Source organism: Saccopteryx bilineata, chromosome 3 (assembly GCF_036850765.1).
Source record: "Saccopteryx bilineata isolate mSacBil1 chromosome 3, mSacBil1_pri_phased_curated, whole genome shotgun sequence".
Taxonomy (NCBI): domain Eukaryota; kingdom Metazoa; phylum Chordata; class Mammalia; order Chiroptera; family Emballonuridae; genus Saccopteryx; species Saccopteryx bilineata.
In genome coordinates this window covers 250,393,341-250,414,919 of record NC_089492.1, presented here as the reverse complement: position 1 = coordinate 250,414,919, position 21,579 = coordinate 250,393,341, and the positions used below count along the sequence as shown (strand labels likewise).

The 21,579-nt window shown below is 40.9% G+C and overlaps 1 protein-coding gene across 2 annotated transcripts in view; it reads right to left on the bottom strand.

Moving 5' to 3' along the window:
• Positions 1-4,750: 4,750 nt before the first annotated feature.
• Positions 4,751-21,579, bottom strand: part of EPS15 (epidermal growth factor receptor pathway substrate 15) — a 133,628-nt gene continuing 116,799 nt past the window's right edge. For both annotated transcript variants that reach the window (XM_066269218.1, XM_066269219.1), the window contains exons 22-25: positions 13,615-13,691; positions 12,498-12,657; positions 9,365-9,549; positions 4,751-7,140 (exon numbers count right to left, since the gene is read on the bottom strand). In XM_066269218.1, the coding sequence (XP_066125315.1) occupies positions 6,994-7,140; positions 9,365-9,549; positions 12,498-12,657; positions 13,615-13,691 (569 nt within the window). In that variant the 3' untranslated portion in view covers positions 4,751-6,993. The remainder of the gene's footprint in view (positions 7,141-9,364; positions 9,550-12,497; positions 12,658-13,614; positions 13,692-21,579) is intronic.

The window sequence follows — 21,579 nt, the reverse complement described above, 5'->3', positions numbered from 1 at the left end:
CTAACTGAGGCCTGCTGCCACTCTCAGCCAACAGAGCCTGACACCAGACAGTGTGGCGTTATGAGAGCTGTGCTTTCTTTTTTCATTTTAACAGTCACCAGCCATGCTTTTACTAATGCTCGGAGCAGCATGCCGTGTCCTGGAAAAACCTCCCCTGGGAAGCCTTCCAGCCCTCTGGGCTAGATCCAGCCTCTCCTTCCTGTGCGCCCCAGCAATCCTATCAGAATGCTCAGTAAGCAATGTTGTGAAATTACCTGTAAGTAGATGTCTATCTTTCCTGCCACATTTCTGCTGATAAGCCGCCTGATGCGTCTTCTCGTTCCTGGCCTAGCATAGTACCCAGAACACAATACGTCTTAGCAATGGTGAATGGGAATAACAATTATTTTCTCACTGTGCATTTTCAAAACAGACATCTAGAGCTTTCCGAGAGTAAGAGGTACACTGCAGATCTATGCATCAGGAATATTTTAATGTACGGGTCCTCTGCCCCCCGGCAGAGCAGTGATTGAGCATCGGTTCTAGAGCCACTGCCTGGTCTTGAATCCTAGCTCTGGCACTTTTTAGTTCTTTGATCTTGGGCAAATTATTGAACCATTTTGTACCTCAACTTTCTCATCTGTAAACTGTTAACAGAACCTAACGTAAATGATTGCTAATGAGATTAAAATATATCAGTATATAAAAGTGTTTCAAATAGTACTGCACATAGTAAGTGCTGTCTTTTAGCTTGTGATGATGATTTTTTAAAAACTCTATTCACAAAAAAGATTAGAAGTGCTTTACGTGATGAGGCAGAACCCACAGGTCAAGTTCGGAATGACCAGGCGCAAGAGCACTGCAAACTAAATGAGGAGATTTAATAAACTCACAGGAGAACAGAGTCTTGGAAGTTAGCCTCTATCCAGTGGTTCTCAATGGGAGATTCCTGGGCTGGCAACTGTAGCATCATCTGGGAACTTGTTAGAAATCTAATTTTCTGGTCACACTCTAGACCTCATGACATCATTAGGCCCACAATCTGTATTTTATTTAACAAGCCTTCCAGGCAATCCTGACATTTGCTAAAATTTGCGAACCACTTCTTTGCCCTCACCACCTATGTCTAATCAGACTCTAGGCCAGTAATTCTAGACTGGTCCCACTGTCTCAGGCCCCAGCCCCAGTTTAGGTCCTTACCATCTGCCCTGGATGACTCCAACAGCCTCCATCCGCTTTCTCTGCTTTACCTGGCTTCCCCCTAAAGCAAGCCTCCAAACTATCAAGGAGATCTTTCTCATACACAAACAAAAATACTTGACTCTTGCCTACAGACTACTTAAACACTTGTTTCTTGCTAGCACTCAATCCCTGTCATACCCATTGACTGTCCTTATATGTAACCATGGCCTCTCTCCACCTAGAATGTCCTGTTCCTTGATCTATAAGGCAAACTCTTCAAAATCGATTCTTTGCCTAAATTCATGTATTTTTTGTATGTAGTCATCTTTATTGTAATTCACAAATAAATTGGAAATGGATCTTTAACAAAAGACAGCTAGGTTCTCATGGGCTTCTGCTTCTGTTCATTTAGCCATGTAGTTAGAAAGCCAGCTTTGAGGATGAAAAAGGCCAAGTAACATCTTAGTTCCAATATTTTCTTAGTTTCAATTTTATAAAAGATTTTATTTGATTGTTACAGAGAGAAGAGAGGTGAGAGAGAGATAGAGGGAGGGAGATAATGGAGGAGAGGAGTGGGAAGTGTTAACTCCTAGTTGTACGTGCCGTAACAGGACAAGACCAGAGTGTCGAACTGGCGACCTCAGCATTCCAGGTTGATGCTCCATCCACTGTGCCACCTTTCAATTTTTTTTTTTTTTCCTGAAGCTGGAAACAGGGAGAGACAGTCAGACAGACTCCCGCATGCGCCCGACCGGGATCCACCTGGCACGCCCACCATGGGGCAACGCTCTGCCCAGCAGGGGGCGATGCTCTGCCCATCCTGGGCGTCGCCATGTTGTGACCAGAGCCACTCTAGCGCCTGGGGCAGAGGCCACAGAGCCATCCCCAGTGCCCGGGCCATCTTTGCTCCAATGGAGCCTTGGCTGCGGGAGGGGAAGAGAGACAGAGAGGAAAGCGCGGCGGAGGGGTGGAGAAGCAATTGGGCGCTTCTCCTGTGTGCCCTGGCCGGGAATTGAACCCGGGTCCTCCACACGCTAGGCCGACGCTCTACCGCTGAGCCAACCGGCCAGGGCCCCACCTTTCAATTTTTGATCTCAGGCATTTTGAAAGGGTTTCGGGGCCTCCTAGGTCCAAGGACCATACTGTCTTAATAGGCCTGCCATTCGTCAGTGCCTTCTGTAATTCCTTGTAAATTTCAATTGGCCACCTGGTCAATGGAACATTCTATTACTCTACAAGATAATAAAGATCTGGGGCTACGCCTGAGAACTTGCCTTTCTGTCCTCCTGTTCCTTTTACTGTAAAGGGTAGTTACTCTCTTCCAAAAATAGTATCATCACTTTACCAACTCTCCCTGTCAAATAAAGGACCCCAGAGCACTGCCAACTGCTGAAGTTAGGTGAGGCTCCTCTTCTCTTTCCAAATCAAGTTATTTGGAATCTTGACTGAAGGCACACGAACACAGATCACAAGTCTCCCCCTACCCCCATTTTTATGTATTATTTCTAGAGCTTTGTCAGCACTGAAAAATTATTTTTCACTTTTGCTAGCCTCATTATTTAAAAATATGTATTTCTCTAATAAAAGCAAGGTTGACTATCTCCCCTATATACTTATTTATCGCTAATGGTAATATTAATAACTAACAATGATTGAGTGCTTTCACGTGTCAGAAACAGTCTAAATCCTGGTAAGAATTAAATAGGATCGCTTCTCGGCCTTTTGGCTAAGATCAAGTGAAGAATTAAATAGGAGAATGAATGGGAAAATGTTTAAGAGGCTGCCATGTGCCATGTATAGTAGTTCTATTTCATTAATCCTCAAGAGCAGAGATTACATGGATTATTCTGTTTATGATATTTCTCCTTCAGCTTCTTACCTTTAACAGAAATACAGTATGGTTAAATTCTGGAGCCAGCCAGTCTCCTGGGTTCAAATTCCAGCTCTGCCATCTTCTCGCTGAGTAACTGTGGCCCAGTGAGGACATCTCTGACAATAGTATCTACACATTCACTACAGTTACTGTCATTGTGAAGATTAAATGAACTAATATACGCAAAGCATTAAGGATCTGGTCTGGAATTTAATATAGGTTACTTATTATCACATTGTGCTCTTAGCATTTCCTATTAGCCAATTTTTTCTGCACAAAATGAGACAAAGCATGGTAAACTGGAAAAAGTATCATGTTTTAGAATCAGGGAGACCAGAGCTCAACTCCTGGCTCATCTACTTATTAGTTGTATGATATGAAGCATATTATTTCACCTTTTTTGAGCCTGTTTCCCATTTCTAAAATAGAAGATAACAGTAGTACTATTTATAGAGCTCATGTGAAAATTAAGTAAGAAAACACAGATAAAGTGATTAGTATAGGGCTTCACACATAATGTGCATTCAATAACAATAGTTATTTTCACTATTTATAATAACATGGCTGTATTTTTTAAACAGTTGACCCTTGAACAACATGGGGATTAGGGGCACCCACCCCCTGACTACATGCAGTTTAAAATCCACATATAACTTGCCTGACCAGGTGGTGGCACAGTGGATAGAGCATCAGACGGGGATGCCGAGGACCCAGGTTCGAGACCCCGAGGTAGCCAACTTGAGTGCGGCTCATCTGGTTTGAGCAAAGCTCACCAGCTTGGACCCAAGGTCGCTGGCTCGAGCAAGGGGTTACTCAGTCTGCTGAAGGCCCATGGTCAAGGCACATATGAGAAAGCAATCAATGAACAACTAAGGTGTCACAACGAAAAACTAATGATTGATGCTTCTCATCTCTCTCCGTTCCTGTCTGTCCCTATCTATCCCTCTCTCTGACTCTCTCTCTGTCTCTGTAAAAAAATAAAATAAAATAAAATCCACATATAACTTAAAATGGCCCTCTGCATACATGATTCCCAATGGCAGATCAAAAATACAGTTGACCCTTGAATATGAGGATTCAAACTGCATGTGACCACTTGTATTATTAAAAAGCTGTCACCCTGATCTGTGGTGGCACAGTGGATAAAGCATTGACCTGGAGCTGAGGTCGCCAGTGAAACCAGGGCTTGCCTGGTCAAGACACATATGGGAGTTGATGCTTCCTGCTCCTTCCCGCTCCCCTTTCTCTCTCCCCTAAGATGAATAATAATAAAAAAAACCCTGTCAACATCAAATCCTTCAGAACAATCCTTTGAGTTAGGTATTATGATGTTCATTACATGAGGGAAATAACACTCAGGAGGCTAAGTAACTTTCTCAAAGTTAACTTGCTTAAAAATGGCAGATCAGGATTCAACACCAGGATCCCAGGATCGTTTGAATTTTTTACACCACAGTGCCCTCCTAGAATCCATGTCAAAAACCCTTATTCAATGAATATATGCAAAGCTACCTCAGGCACTGTCTCTATGCATACACATTTCCTATCTTCACAAAATCAGAACTTGATCACTAAAAGTAATGGTTAACACTTCTTAGTATTTATTCTCCACCAGGTACTGTCTCGGGCACTTTTCACATTTACCTGACTGTATACCTACCCCTCCTGGGACACAGCCTGGACATAACAGAGAACCATGCAAAACTCCATTTCAAATAGGATGTATGGATAGTATGTTTTATTGTTCTCATAGTTACAGGCTACAATTTAGAACTTTGAAACACAAGAGGAAATTCTATAAAGAGAGATCAGCCTGAACCAGTACGTAGAAGATGGTTAACACTTCGTAAGCAGTGCCATTTGGCTCTCAAGACCACTTAGCTGTCCTTTTCAAGCACAGGCTCTGGAGCCAGAGTCAACAATGTGTAATATAATCACAAACGACTCTAAGACATTCATCCTACACAGTGAGCATAAAGATAGAGATATATATTTATATTTATATAATATATACATACTTTAATATTATATTGGTCCACTGAGTATACATATTTTAACAAAAGATAAGAATCTATGTAATCTAGTTAAACATACATAAGATTAGGGTACATTTATTACATCAAAAGTCGGTGTTTATAAGTTACAGATATTTAATATTTTCCAGAGTGTATTTTTAATTAAAAAAATATTTTAAAAGCATTTCAAACATCTGTTCATTTTCCCAGTGCAAAAGAAGGTTGTTCAAGTCAACTTACCTTTTTCCTGAAGTGTAAGGGGAAGATAAAAACCCAAAACCACTACTTATCACAACTCCCAACACTACCTTCTCACTCACCTTTTGTGTCTATCCTTAGTCACTGGTTTATCAAAGTTAAAGCCTTGTGATTATGATTCAGCCCTTGCTTCATATGTATGACTCTTATGCTGAACTGCTTCAGTTTACAAAAGTAGAAAAAAGTTAGCAGTGCATGAAAGTGGTTTAAATTTGTTTTAAACTACAGCAGTCCAATTGTGCGTGGAGAGAAAAAAAAGCACCATTTCAAGATGAAATGAGTTGGATATTTTGGAATTTATTCAAAGGCTAGGCAATAAGTTACTCTGATTAACACAGATCAATACCACTTTGACTTGGTGACCAGAGAGACTTTTAATTAGTTTTTCGGTGCATTTTTGTATCTTGGTCAATAGGTATTTAATATATTATCTAAGTAACTGATATTAAAAAATTAGTATTACAATTATAGCCTACTTCACAGTCTTTCAAATCCAGCTGGTCTGCTAGGTCAGTTTTACAGGGGTGGCTTTTAACACGCGAAGAACTCGAATAATCTGGCAGGTCTCTTCTCTCCCAATTAGAAAAACCAAGATTTTTTTTTTTTGCTAGCCTGCCAATTTCATAAGCAAAAAACAAGGAGAATAAACTATTTTAAATCATAAAGATGGGCAAAAAGCAATTATATGATTTACTACATGTCACTTTGTTCATTTGTATTCAGTGAAAGTTTTTACATTTCAAGTAACAACTGAGCCTTCATTAAAGAAAAAAATATATTTATGTACAAAAAAATTAAAGTACCTTCCAGTTCTAGCCTGCTAAAGTTTCTTCTGCAAAAGTATAAAACTAAGCCTACCATGCACTGAGGCGGCCAGCGCCATGGCACGACACCATGGCCGCACACTACGCTTTCTGTTGACCTTGTATGGACGGGTATATTTTTAAGTGATAAATTTTGTCTACTGTCTAACACTTAAAATTATGGAGCAGTATCTAAAATTCTTAAAATTCAGGAAAAAATTTTGAATGTATTTCACACACGAGGCTTTCACATTCTTATTTAAGAGAAGATTGAGCCTGAAGCTGTAATGGTTCAATCTAAAGCATCCCTTTTTCAATAGTGGAGGCAATTTACACAAAATATTTTTCCTTGTCTACAAAAACCAAATTAAGCAGTTTTTGATTAAGTGGAAATATAAACATGCACTTTAAACTAGCCAGTCTGCACTATCATAAAAGAAATAGGATGTTCTTTCCTTTTCCCTCCCTTATCCCTTCAAATCAGGGAGAATACTACAAAGTTTAAGAACCCCACTGGCTATCATCAGAGTAACTACAGAACAAGGGCAGCCCAGGGGCGGAGCTAGTTCTCTATATTCCAGAAGACAGAAGCTGGTTGCACTAGCTTTACAGGTGAAAGCAGCAGAGGCAGGCAAAGCTCACAGTAAATGCACACCAGGACAGGGCCGAGCTGAAGCTGTCTGACTGGCTTACTGCTTTTACAGGGGGCAAAAAAGACAAGTCTGAAATGAATTAAAAAAAACCCAAAAACTTTTGTCACATTTACAGGAATCTCAAACCTTTTGAATTCCCATGCTCATAGGTAGTTTAGATACACACTGTAAATTGCTTCAGTATTCAGGAAGAAGACTATTATATGGTTGACAAAGGATAGGAGAATTCTTCATGCTTCTGAAATCTCAGATTTGCTGAGCGCAATAGCCAGTTCTAGGTCCTCTTGCTCCTGCTGACTCAGCCGGGCAAGCCTCTGCTCTTCCTCTCGCTCACTCTCCCTCTTGGCCCATTCAATCATATCTTCTTCAGAGGGATACTACCATGTCACAGACAAATGAAAGAACAAATGAACAGATCAATGAGTAAAACAAATAAAAAAGAAAGGAAAAATAGTTTTTATAAAGGACATTAACTACTTATTTCACCTGAAGGACTCTGAGATAGTCTTGTTACCTGTTAAAAATTTTTTTCTGAAAACAAGTTCAGTTTTACCAGTTACTAAATGTGGTTTTATTTTAAAAATTAATGCAATTTACAGATAAAAAGTCTATAAAATGAAATATTAAAAGATCATTTTAAAAAATACATCCTTAAGGTGAGTTAGTACATTTAAAAAGAGGAGAGGGCTACCCTTTTCACCTAATACAAAATATCTACTACTTCAACTTCAGTGAGAATCCTCCCATAACAGTCATTTTCAACTTAATCCCACTGGTGCTTCCCTTATTCTAACCCTTCAGGCCCAGAAAACGTATAAAGCAAAGAATATAATAACTTTGCTATACATAAGAGCATGAGGTATACTAAACAAAGTGTAGACCAAATCTTTTTTTTTAAATAGAACTTTTTTTTAAAAAGATTTTATTTATTAATTTTAGAGAGAGGAAGTAGGAGGAAAGAGATGCATCAACTTGTAGTAGTTGCTTCTCGTATGTGCACTGACCCAACACAAGCCCAGGGTTTCGAACTGGCGACCTCAGCATTCCGGGTCGATGCCTTATCCACTGCGCCACCACAGGTCAGGCTGGATCATTTTTTTTTAATGTATTATAAAGATTTTAGCAGGTACTGAGAACTTTTTTGGCTCAGTCTAAATAAAACCTTAATACTAGTAATCAGGTCAGAGAAATATTTTTATCCACCCAAAACAGTAATCTTGGCAGATACTAAACAAAAAAATTCTACTTGCTTTCAAGTTCTGCCATATAGAGAAATACTGGAATAGGATGAAATGAAAGAAATTGTCAGGTTTTTAAAAAAAATGATAGTTTTTTTTCCTAAGGAATTAGAGGGACTCTAAAATTTTTAACTTAAGTGTTAATCTTTCATAATGAAAAAAGACATTTTTATTATGAATTGCTTTATATACATATTATACTATATTAAAATTTTGGAGGGTGAAATAAGCAGAATGTCTCAAGCTATATTGTTCAAGACTCATTCCAAACAGGTTGTAACTTGCTGAAATCATATTTAAGATATCAAATGCCACAAACTGCCAAAAGGCCATTTTATATTAAGAGGATTACAATCTCCTAAGAACAATTCTGGATTCTTAAAACCACTCACATTCCATCTAACAAAAGTTAAATCAGTATAATTGACATTCCATTTCCCATTAATCAAGATACTGATTCCTATTCTGCTCCTTCACGTTCATAAGAAGTCACTGGTGAGGGTACAGTCATTATCACTGAGAAAAAAATCTGAGAAAATGGAACTTTGTTAGCTACTCTATGAATTTTATTTTTACAAAAGCCTTTTAAAAAAAGTCAAATAATAAGGGCATATGTCATTGCTTTATGTCCCTTCAGAATGACAGCTCTATAGTTGGTTTTCTCATTTCTATATTACAGGCCCTGCTCATGCCATTATCACAGCATCCCTCCACTGGTTTTTACCAGTCTACCTATTTTAGTTTGCTCTGGGAGAATGCAGAGTAAATATGGAAGGACAGTGAATTAGAGCCCTCCAAATAATTAAAGATTTAACTCTTGACTGTATTTATTTCATAGAACTAACATTTACATTAAAAAACACTACTATATAAAACCAGAGTTTTACTTTCTATTCAAAGAGTTCCTGGCCCTATCCTGTCATAAAATAGTTGTTGACTGGTCTCCAGAAATCTACCAAGCTTTATACACAAACACATATACACAGTTACAAATACACAAGCTTATTATTGGCATTATTCATTCAGTAGGCAGACAGCAAATGGCTCTTCGTCCATAACAATTGGCAAAATAATAACCGTAAGGATTTTGTTGTTTACCAAGATAAAGAAAAGGGTTTACAAACAACTAGTATACATCTCAAGAACTAAGACTAGTAAAATCATTTGTGCAATGGAATTTTAAACCATCAAAACAGAAGCAAACAGTTTTGATTGGGGGAAGAATAAAGCTAGATCATTTTTAGTATGTTGGTAAATTTAGTTGGAATGATGCGAATTTGGCAGACTCCAAAGTAACCTTTAAAAACCCTTCAAACTGTAAATGGAAAGATTCTCCCCCAAACATCCCATTCACAGTACTTACAGCACTGAAGTTAGCAAAATTGCTTGGGTCAGCCTCTTTATTGGTAGTGGCAGTAGTAGAAGTAAATGGATCGCAAAACATGTCAGGATCTTTTTCTTTGGGGCTATCATGGCCTGAGAAAGGCTGAAATGGATCATTCATTTTAAAGGGATCGGAAGAATCCAATTTGTTGATGGGTCTTTTCCCTGGATCAAAATCATTATAATTAACTCAACCAGCAGAAACGGCAAACACAAACACACAAGAACATGAACACAAAGAGCATTAAAGAACTGGAAGTGGGGGAAAGGGGTGAGTACCTAAAACAAATTCTTAATACGATCTTAAAAGGCCACACCAACAATCTATCCTTAAATTTTTCACACACAACCTATCAACTACATTCCAGCTCCATGCAGGTAAATAAAAAAAACAGCACAGGGGATGGGGATGGGCTAGGAATCCTCCTTCTGCCGAGAGAGTAAACATTTTATTCACCAATACGGCATGTTCCCAAGGAAAGAGAAAGGATATACAGGAGGGTGATAAAGAATAAAGACAGCCATGGTCTCTTTAGAACCTCAGCCTGACACAGTCATCCACTAGTGGCAGTAACAGCAAATGACCTTTGAAAAATGCTAATATTCTTCTGATTTTCCTCTGGACCTATATACAACACCCAGGAACATAAAATTAAAAATTACCTTGGCAGACCCCACCTACTTTTTTGCCATCTACAATATAGGAAACTGAAGAATAAAGAGAATGTTTTGAGCCCTGGCCGGCTGGTTCAGTGGTAGAGTGCCAGCCTGGCATGTGGAAGTCCCGGGTTCGATTCCTGATCAGGGCACACAGGAGAAGTGCCCGTCTGCTTCTCCACCCTTCTCCCTCTCCTTCCTCTCTATCTCTCTCTTCCCCTTCCATAGCCAAGGCTCCATTGGAGCAAAGTTGGCCCCCACACTGATGATGGCTCCATGGCCTCCGCCTCAGGCACTAGAATGGCTTCAACCACAATGGAGCAATGCTCCAGATGGGCAGAGCATTGCCCTCTAGTGGACATGCCGGGTGGATCCCAGTCAGGCGCATGTAGGAGTCTGTCTCTCTGCCACCCTACTTCTCACTTCATAATACAAAAAAAAAAAAAGTTTTGAAACACAGGGCCTAAATCTTTGTGTTTGCTGATAAGCTCATCTTTGACCAAACAATAGCATACTGTTGTTCAATAATTGATCATCCTTTTCAAACAAGTCCTCAAATTTTAAAGTCTTAAACTTAGTACTTCTTGAAGAAAAGTAAGAATAGATGCTAAAATACCTTCAAACATATATTTTCCCTAAAATAAGTTAAACTGATAATAGCAATCATATCAACATTCTTTCTACCTCTGTAACAGCTTAAAGATGTTCGTATTTTCTATCTCAATGTATCCTTGCAACAATCCTGTGAAGGTAGGCAAAATTAGAATTACTGCCACTGTCGAACAGCTCAGACAGCTGAGGCTCAGAAATTACACCCTCAAGGTCACAGAGCTTGTCCTCCAGAATTACAGCCCAAACCTTAGCTCCTAGTCAAGTACTCTCTCCAACAAACCTTGATCTTTCTATCGTAATATATACTCACTATGCTGAAGATTTAAAGCACTAATATATCATCTTACTCAGGACTTAAAAAATAACTTCACTACTGTATTGGCATCACACAGGCCTAAAAATTAAATGAGCAAGTTGAATCTTATCTGTTTAATATAGTCTGACAACCTTACCTATAGCAATATATGATACAGGCTACTTTCCTTAAAAGAGAAACCACTTAACTTTACCTGATTTTTCAACAGATAATTGAGTATTAACAATTGTATATACAATTCCTTTAAATCAGAGGTTCTCAACCTGTGGGTCGCGACCCACAGGTTGAGAACTGCTGCTTTAAATCAAGAAAGAAAAAAATTATCTTTCCAGGAAATACCACGGGGAGGTTATTATGAAAAGGCAAGAGTAATCTATATAGCTACTGTGGCTGAAAGTTTCCCAAGGAATAATATCTGATTAAAAAAACAATGTACCAGCTGTGTCTTCTCACATAACAGTCTACAACTACGCAGGAGACTGGTCTTTTTTGCCACTTCTCATGAACTTTATTATCTTCATTAAAAAAAATAAAAAACAACCCCACAAAACCCCTTTTCTTAGTATAGTACTAAAGATAAAAAATTTTAAGAATTTGTTACTGGACCCCCTAAAAGCACTTTTATAAAATAAAGTGAAATAAAATATTTTTCTTCAAGAAAAACAGTACCTTCTCACATTAAAGACTTTAAGGAAGACTTCCTATTTGGCAAGAGAAAAATGGGACTTTGAACTAATCTCTTATAGAATTTAATTAAAACACCCAAGTGCAGGAAACTATTGTTCAAATGGTAACCAATGAGCTTCTGAAAAGCAAAAATAACTTCATTGATACTTTCCTTTTTCCATTTACTGCCTCTCTAAAATGATTTAAAAAGGAATTTGCCCATGCCATAAAAGTAGATCATGACAGTTACACATGCTGGCCTCTTAGGCACATGCCTGTGATTCTGTACTGGGGTCAGAACAGAGGGTAGTAGCAGGCTCCTGCCACGTTTTTTTTTTTGTTTTTTTTTTTTCCATTTTTCTGAAGCTGGAAACAGGGAGAGACAGTCAGACAGACTCCCGCATGCGCCCGACCGGGATCCACCCGGCACGCCCACCAGGGGCGGTGCTCTGCCCCCCAGGGGGCGATGCTCTGCCCATCCTGGGCGTCACCATATTGCGACCAGAGCCACTCTAGCGCCTGAGGCAGAGGTCACAGAGCCATGCCCAGCGCCCGGGCCATCTTTGCTCCAATGGAGCCTTGGCTGCGGGAGGGGAAGAGAGAGACAGAGAGGAAAGCACGGCGGAGGGGTGGAGAAGCAAACGGGCGCTTCTCCTATGTGCCCTGGCCGGGAATCGAACCCGGGTCCTCCGCACGCTAGGCCGACGCTCTACCGCTGAGCCAACCGGCCAGGGCCTCCTGCCACGTTTTTTGACTTGTTTTATTTAAGGCCCTTCAGACAAGTCTGTAAGTAAGTCTCGCACAATACTTTAAGAAAAAGAAAAGCATCCTGTTGATTTAGGAAAAGTACCAATGCTCATACCAGGTGGTGGAGGGCAGGGTCTCGTTGGAGTTCCGATCTTTGGTGGCAATGCTGGGGGAACGTCTTCACTTTTGACTGGTGCTTCCTCTAGCACATTTTTTGTAATGACCACACTGCCAGAGCTTGATGTGGCTGAACTAAAAGGATCTTCATTGTTGATCTGTGTTTGAAAAGAAATGTTTATACATGGTTATATCCATTATAAAAACCAAATTATATACAGCCATAGAGCATTTGGGAGAATGGTCTTTGGTATAATGCAGCTTTATTTATTTCCATTCTAAGACCACTGTCATTTTAACCTTTTTATTCAGGGCCAAAGGAAGAATTTTTTTTTTTTTTTTTTTTGCATACGTGAGAGAGAGCGAGCGCGCGAGCACCAGACAGACAGGAAGGGAGAGAAATGATAAGTATCAACTCATAGTTGCAGCACTTTAGTTGTTCATTAATTGCTTTCTCATATATGCCTTGACTGGGGGCCTCCAGCCGAGCCAGTCACCCCTTGCTCAAGCCAGCGATCTTTGGGCTCAAGCCAGTGACCCCGCGCTCAAGCTGGTGAGCCCACGCTAAAGCCAGTGACCTTGGGGTTTCAAACCTGGGTCCTCTGCGTACCAGTCTGATGTTCTATCCACTGCACTACCGCCTGGTCAGGCTGACATATACTCTTAATTTTACTCTTGGCTTCAATCAATCCTAGAGCTACACTGGAAAGTAAGCATACCAGTGCTGTACTATATGTAGTAATTATCTTAATATAATCCTAACAACCTCAGAACCAATACAGACAGGTTGGAATGAATACCCAGATTATATAATCAAGAGGAGGAAAATGTAGTTCAACTGGAAGAAACATATTTAAAAAGACAGAAGACTCTTAAAAATGAAGTTGTTGAGCAAACCTGCGAGTAGAATACTAGACTTACCTGTACCATCACTTCTTTAGGAATTACATCTACTTTAATTATATCTTAACTTTCATTTCTATCTGAAATCAACATTTGCTGTGATTAAATGAAGTTAAATTGCAATGTCTGTGAGAGGGTTATATAACTGAAAAGGATTGCTCCTTGGTGTAAACAAAGTATATTTTACCTTCCCTCTAATGACTTTGGATTACCTTTGACAAAGTGCTGAAGTCAGCAAATCCATCTTCAAATGATTCATTTCCAAAAACAGAAGCAAAGGGGTCTGTGGCTAAAACAAATAAAGAAAATCAATGCACTGGGACGGTAAGACATCAAATTTCATGTCCTCTTTTGGTTGGTAACATTTCAGGCAAATGAAAACTAATCCCAAATACTAGTTCCTGAATTTCTGATTTAAGCCCACAAAAAACAGCAAGCTCATTGATATCCCTACAAGATAATATAAATCAACTGATGAATGACTTAAAATAAAAAAACAGGTAAACCAACTCTAAAGTATTTAAGGCTTTTGAATACATATCACATAACATAGCTCCCATGCACTTAAAATATTTCTTTTTTATTATTTTTTTTATTTATTCATTTTAGAGAGGAGGGGGGGGGAGAGAGAGAGAGAGAGAGAAAGAAAGAGAGAGACAGAGAGAGAGAGAAGGGGAGGAGGAGCTGGAAGCATCAACTCCCATATGTGCCTTGACCAGGCAAGTCCAGGGTTTTGAACCGGTGACCTCAGCATTTCCAGGTCGACGCTTTATCCACTGCACCACCACAAGTCAGGCACTTAAAATATTTCTAATAAAGACATCAAGAAGTAAAAAAAGCTAGATTCCACTAATTCCAGATTTTACCCTGCTCTTTCAAGGCCCATTTTGAATGCTCCCTCAGCCACAGGGCTTGAAATAACCTCGACATCTGAATTCCCAGAACAAGAAGTGACTTCTTTCTTTGCGGCATAAACTACAGGCTAGTTTGTACTAGTTATCTGTGATTGATACATCACCCTTACTAGATTTTAAAGTCCTTAAAAACAGGAATAAGGGCCCTGGCCGGTTGGCTCAGTGGTAGAGCGTCGGCCTGGCGTGCAGAAGTCCCGGGTTCGATTCCCGGCCAGGGCATACAGAAGAAGCGACCATCTGCTTCTCCACCCCTCCCTCTCTCCGTCTCTCTCTTCCCCTCCCGCAGCAGAGACTCCACTGGAGCAAAGATGGCCCGGGCGCTGGGGATGGGTCCTTGGCCTCTGCCCCAGGCACTGTAGTGGCTCTGGTCGCAACAGAGCGACGCCCCGGAGGGGCAGAGCATCGCCCCCTGGTGGGCAGAGCGTCGCCCCTGGTGGGAGTGCCGGGTGGATCCCAGTCGGGCGCATGCGGGAGTCTGTCTGACTGTCTCTCCCCGTTTCCGGCTTCGGAAAAATACAGAAAAAAAAATGTGTGAAGTGTACCTTTAGTCTAAGAATCAGTAGACCACGGACATAAACAAAAAAGGGGCAAGAAAGATATGCAGGCATGGGCAAGAGTAGGTTTACAGTTATAGTACATTTATTTGTCTATTTTTGTTTGCTTTGTCACCAAGGCAGTCATGGGGGGTAGGAAATATAGAGGGGTAGGTAGAAGCACAGACAAAATCAGTCCTTCAGGGATACACCGACAACTCTGAGCCCGAAGAGGATGTTGTTACAGGGAAGTCCAGAGTTACAGGAAACCCTACAGCGTTAGCCATGAAAGGATGCTTTTTTATTACTACATATCAGCTGAGTCCCACAGCCTGGGGCCCAGCCTAGTCAAAGTTGCTGTTTCAGACTTTCCCTTCTTTCTCCTCCATTTCCTGTTACTCCTGATACCACAGCATCCGAGGTCCAATCAAGGTGCAGACGCTCTCCTGATTGGTTGACAGGTGATGAAGGAAAAGGAATTCTTTCACTGAAGGGACTGCTTCAAGCTTTTCTCGGCCATTGTCCCACAGCTTTTACAAAAAGCCATAACACACGCCACAACATGCTGAGTTAGGTCAAGTTTGACCGAAATTTTGTGAAGTGTACATTGTGAAAGAAATTAATTTTAAAAATGACATTTATGTATAAAGAATATGCTACTGTAGCTTACTAGATTTCTATACTTCCCTCATCAGAATAAATGACCTATTCAGCACTGACCCAAACACTGGGAAATGTTTCTGGGATGAACAATGAGCATTTTTGCCCATGTTGGAGAATTATAAAGACTTTGGTTAGAACTTCCTCAGATGTTGATCATGACTGATATAAAACAGAGGCCTGCCCAGAAACTAAGACGAGTCACTAAGTGTGAACTTGTTAGATTGATTATGTGTGAGACACTGACTGAGAAGCCTCAGAAATAATACTTGGAGAACTCAGCAGGTGGCTTTCTGCCTACTGATGCACACAGAGCTATGGGCCAGCAGAATCAAGCTTTAAATGTAAATGCGGCCTGACCTGTGGTGGTACAGTGGATAGAGCATCAGCCTAGAATGCTAAGGTTGCCAATTCGAAACCCTGGGCTTGCCCAGTCAAGGCATATACAAGAAGCAACTACAAGCTGATGTGTCCCGCTCCTTCCCGCACCCCCAGCCTCATCTCTCTCTCTCCTCTCACTAAAAATCAATAAATGAAATCTTTAAATGCAAATGTGGCCTAACACCCTCTTCTCCCCGAGCATAAAAGTAATGAACACTCTGGAAAAATATTATACATAAAAGCATAATTTAAAATGTCATCTATAATCCCATTTCCAGAAATAACCTGTACCAACATTTTAGCATATTTTCTTTTGGGGGTGGGTGGAACAGAGACAGTGAGAGAGACAGAGAGAGAGACAGATAGGAACAGACAGACAGGGAGAGAGATGAGAAGCATCAATTCTTCGTTGTGGCTCCTTAGTCTCCTTAGTTGCTCACTGATTGCTTTCTCATATGTGCCTAGACTGGGGGCAGAGCGAGTGACCCCTTGCTCAAGCCAGCAACCTTGGGCTTCAAGCCAGTGACCTTTGGGCTCAAGCCAGTGACCTTGGGCTTCAAGCCAGTGACCTTTGGGCTTAAGCCAGCGACCCTGTGCTCAAGCTGGTGAGCCCTCACTCAAGCTGGTGATCTGGTGCTCAAGTCAGCAACCTTGGCATTTCGAACATGGGCCCTCTACATCCCAATCTGATTATTCTATCCACTGTGCCACCATCTGGTCAAGCATAGCATACTTCTTTAACAGCTTCTTATCTTGGTATTTCTTTTCAATACATATTTGAGACCATACTATGCTGATTTGCTTTTTGTGAGGTGTGACTGATAAAGCGGTATTTTAGGCACATTACTTTCTAGCCCCTACTGGCTTAATTTATAGCCTTCATCAGCACCTACCACACTACATTATTTGCTTTCTGCCTATCTTTCCCATGTAACCTCTAAAGAGAGGAACTTTGGGCCCTGGCCGATTGGCTCAGTGGTAGAGCGTCGGCCTGGCATGCGGAAGTCCCAGGTTCGATTCCCGGCCAGGGCACACAGGAGAGGCGCCCATCTGCTTCTCCACCCCTCCCCCTCTCCTTCCTCTCTGTCGTCCCCCCCCCCCCCCCCCCCCCCGCAGCCGAGGCTCCATTGGAGCAAAAGATGGCCCGGGCGCTGGGGATGGCTCCTTGGCCTCTGCCCCAGGCGCTAGAGTGGCTCTGGTTGTGACAGAGTGATGCCCCGGATGGGCAGAGCATCGCCCCCTGGTGGGCGTGCCGGGTGGATCCCGGTCGGGCGCATGCGGGAGTCTGTCTCCCCGTTTCCAGCTTTAGAAAAATACCAAATAAATAAATAAAAGCAGATAAAGAGAGGAACTTTGTTTTATTCCCCACAGTATCTTCAAGGCCTAGAACAAGGTCTGGCAAATAGGAGAAAACTTGTATTGTTGAATATAGTCACACACAGACACACACGTGCGTGCACACACATACACACAAAGAGGACAGAAACTATTTATTAGGGATCTTTCAAACAGATATCATAACATTTCTTAGCACAACCAGATGACCAACAAGGAATAAGGGCTCACAGATAATTCCCATAGAACAGCTATCTACCAGAGAATCTTGGGAGGAGGCCGAAATCATTCTTCCCCTATGACCCACTTATGACCTACAAAATAAACTCAAGATAACTGAAAACCTTCAAGGGATACTCATGAATAATGTGAGGTGTAGATGCTGGTCATTAGTAAAGGATCCATTTTCTCAAACTGGTCTCCAAATCATTCATTCATTCACTCACTCACTCCCCCACTCACACTTATTTACTAAGCATTTATTATGTTCACAGCTTGGTACTAGGGATTCAGAGGGGAATAAGACACACCACCTACCTTCAAGGAACTCATGATTTAACTAAGTGATACACAGTTATACAACTGCTACACAGTAACTGATACAATTCAGAGAGCAAACTAGAAGCAACACCTAGTTTTTGAGAAAGCGGCAAAGACTTCCTAAAAAAGGATTCACTTTCTTTTACTTGTGGGCAGAAAGGAGGTGGAAGAAGAAAGAGATATACACATCATACATACACTTGCTCGTGCACACATATTTTTCTATTCAGAAATTAAGTGGCCTTGACAAGAAAGTTGTGGCTTGTGGAAACAGAGACAATTAGAAAAGAAAAATGAAAGAAAGCAGGGGCTAAGATTCATAAAATATCTGATCATCTGTATGCTTGGCCTGAGTCAGTGCCTGCAAATACAAACGACTGCCTACTTGGCATTTTACTGTTGTTGTGAGCTCTGTTCTACTCTCAGGATGTTATAAAGGTTTAATAAAGAGTTGGAAAGACTAAGCATTTTCTTAGTCAGGAGTTAGTAAAATATTCCATGCAAAAATTTTCTGGCACCAGAACTAATCAAATTTATAATGAAGTGGAAAAAGAACCTTTACAAGTCGTAATAAAGTATATGTAGAAAGTAAGTACTCTGAATTTTCTCCCTTCTGTTTTCTTTCTTAGTCTGTAGTAAGTCTATCCATCAGCAGAAAATAATAAAAAGACCTCAACACGAGGCAAAAAAATAAAATAAATAAATATATGTATGTATATATTTAAGCTAGAGAGATAGGAAGGGAGACAGATAGTGGGGGGGAGGTGGATGAGAAGCATCAACTCAGAGTTGCATTTTAGTTGTTCACTGATTGTTTCTTGTATGTGCCTTCACTGGCGTGGGGAAGAGGCTCCAGCCGAGTCAGTGATCCCTTGCTCAAGCCAGTGACCTTGGGCTTCAAACCACTGACATTTGGGCTCAAGCCAGTGCCATGGGATTATTTTGAGGATCCCACACTCAAGCCAGGGACCCTGTACTCAAGCTGCTGAGCTTGTGCTCAAGTGGGACGAGTTCGTTCTCAAGCCAGCAACTTTGGGGTTCAAACCTAGAATATAGTGTCCCAGGTTGACTTCTATCCACTGCACCATTACCAGTCGGGCTTTTTATTTTTTTAAATTTATTTATTGATTTTAGAGAGATAGACAGAAACAATGTGTTTCTGTATGCGTCCTGACCAGGGATCAAACCAGCAACCTCTGCACACCAACTAAACTATCCGGCCAGGGCAAAATATTAAAAAATAATTTAATATCCTTCTATCTCTGTAATACCTACTATATTTTAGAAGTAGGAGTGGAATAATTTATCATTTAATTTTTAAGAATGAAAATTTGCCCTTATGTTTTTATTTGGAAAGCTTATAATTATTTTTTTATTTAAATAATTTATTTTAAAATTATACAGTAGTTGACATAAAATACTATATGAGTTTCAGGTGTACACACCAGTGATTAGACATTATATAACTTACTAAGTGATAATCCTCATAAGTCTCCTACCCATCTGACAGCGTACATAGTTATTAGAATATTACTGACTATATCCCCTACACTGCACTTTACATCCCCCGAACTATTATGTAACAACCAATCTGTACTTCTTAGTCCCTTCCCCTTTCACCCATCCCCCAAACCCCTTCCCATCTGGCAAACATCAAAATGTTCTCTGTATCTGTGAGTCTGTTTCTGTTCTGCTTTGTTTTTATAGATTCAATTGTTGATAGATATGATTTATTACCTTTTATTGCTCATATTTTTTCTCTCTTCATTTTCTTCTTCTTAAAGAAGACCCTTTAATATTTCATCTAATACTGGTTTGGTGGTGATGAACTCCTTTAACTTTTAATATAAAGTCTGGGAAGCTCTTTATATTCTAAATGATACAGCTTTGCTCGGTTATCTTGGTTGTAAACCCTTGATCTTCATCACTTTGAATATTTCTTGCCAATCCTTTCTGGTCAGCAAAGCTTCTGCTGGGAAATCATCTAACAGTCTTATAAGCTACTTGTAAGTAACAAACTGCTTTTCTCTTGCTGCTTTTAAAATTCTGCCTTTAATCTTTTGCGTTTTAATTATGATGTATTATGGTGTGGGCTTCTTTGGGTTGATCTTGTTTGAGACTCTGTGCTTCCTCTACTTGTATGTCTATTTCCTTCACCAAGTTAGAAAAGTTTTCTGTTATTTTCTCAAGTACAGTGGATTTTCAATTTCTTGTTCTCTCTCTTCTCCCAGCACCCCCATGATGTAAATGTTGGTATGCTTGAAGTTGTCCCAGAAGCCCTTTACATTATCTTCATTTTTTTAGATTCTTTTTTCTCTTTGCTGTTCTGATTGGATGTTTTTGGCTTCCTTATATTCCAAGTCACTGATAGGATTTTCGGTTTCATCTATTTTACTGTTGATTCCCAGTAAATTTGTTTTCATTTCAGTTAGTATTTCCTTCTCATCTGACTAATTATTTTTTGTGGTTTCTATGTCCTTTTTGTAGTTAAGTCCTGATTGCTGTTGGCATGTCAATGGGAAGGATTTACTCACAGGCCAATTGATTGTCTGCAAGGACTGGCTGTGACCACTGCCCACTGTGGAGGATCCACTGGGCAGGGTGCACCCCACAGAGCCGAAGTTTCTTCACCAGGGCTCTGATGCCCAGTGAGTCTGCCTCTTCAGTGTGTTGTCACTTGTGGAAGTAGTTAGGTGGTGCTTTGACCTGGTCTGCAGCTGTCCACTGGGTGCACTGACCCTGGGGCCTCCTGGGAGGTACAGGCCAAGATCAGCCACTGCCTGTGTTCTGCCCAGGGCCACCTAGCATGAGCTACAAAAGGAAATGCAGATGTCTGCTACTTTACTGGGCTTAGAGGTGCCCAGAAAGGCCAAGCTGAGATCCAAGGCCAACTGCTGTTAGTGCTGGGTCTGGGGCCACTCAAGAAAAGGTATGGGTGTACTGAAGCCAGGTGCTGCTTGTTTTGAGAGATTTTAGGAAAATCTAAAGCATGAGTCAAGACAAGCCACTCATATGGAAAAGACACTGGAAACATCTTGCATTGGCTCACAAGTTGGGTAGGGCAGGGTTTCAGGGAATCACTAAGGGAGCAAGCAGTGTGACTCAGATTCAAATATGATGCCTGCCTGCCAGCTCTGTGGAGGGCTCTGAAAAGGAACAATAGCCTTTGCCAGCACTACTGTCTGTCAGAAAACTGCCCCTCCAGTGCTCATCCTGATGCCAGACAATGCAGTTCCTCCCCATATGCTTCTAGTGCCTTCTGATCTGCTGCCCCACTGCTGGAGCTCAGAGGGAGTCAGTCGGAGTAAATGTGTGTGCAGGCCCGTTAAGAGGAACTACCTGGGGCTCCAGCAGCCTTCCCTCTCACTCAGCCACAATCCTGGTTGGGTTTTACAGCCAGACGTTATGAGGACTTCTCTTCTTGGCAGTGTGTGTGCGTGTGTGTGTGTGTGTGTGAGAGAGAGAGAGAGAGAGAGAGAGAGAGAGAGAGAGAGAGAGATATATATGCTGGGACCCCTTGCTCCTCAGGACAAACCTCTGCAGCTGACACATCACCTCCAATTTTATCCATCACATGTGGGTGTAGGACCAGCTCATTCAGCACCTCCACCCCTCCTTCCCGTCTTCATGTGGCTTCTTTAAATCCCTACTTATAGGACTTCCATTCAGCTAGATTTCAGGCAATTCTGAATGATCATTTTTTTGTAGTTTAATTGTTCTGTTAATCTTTCTGCCAGTTAAACATTAAAAATCTGGTGGAAAAGGATAGCAATACAGGGGTATGACAAAGGAGGGCAAATGTCCTATGTTTGTA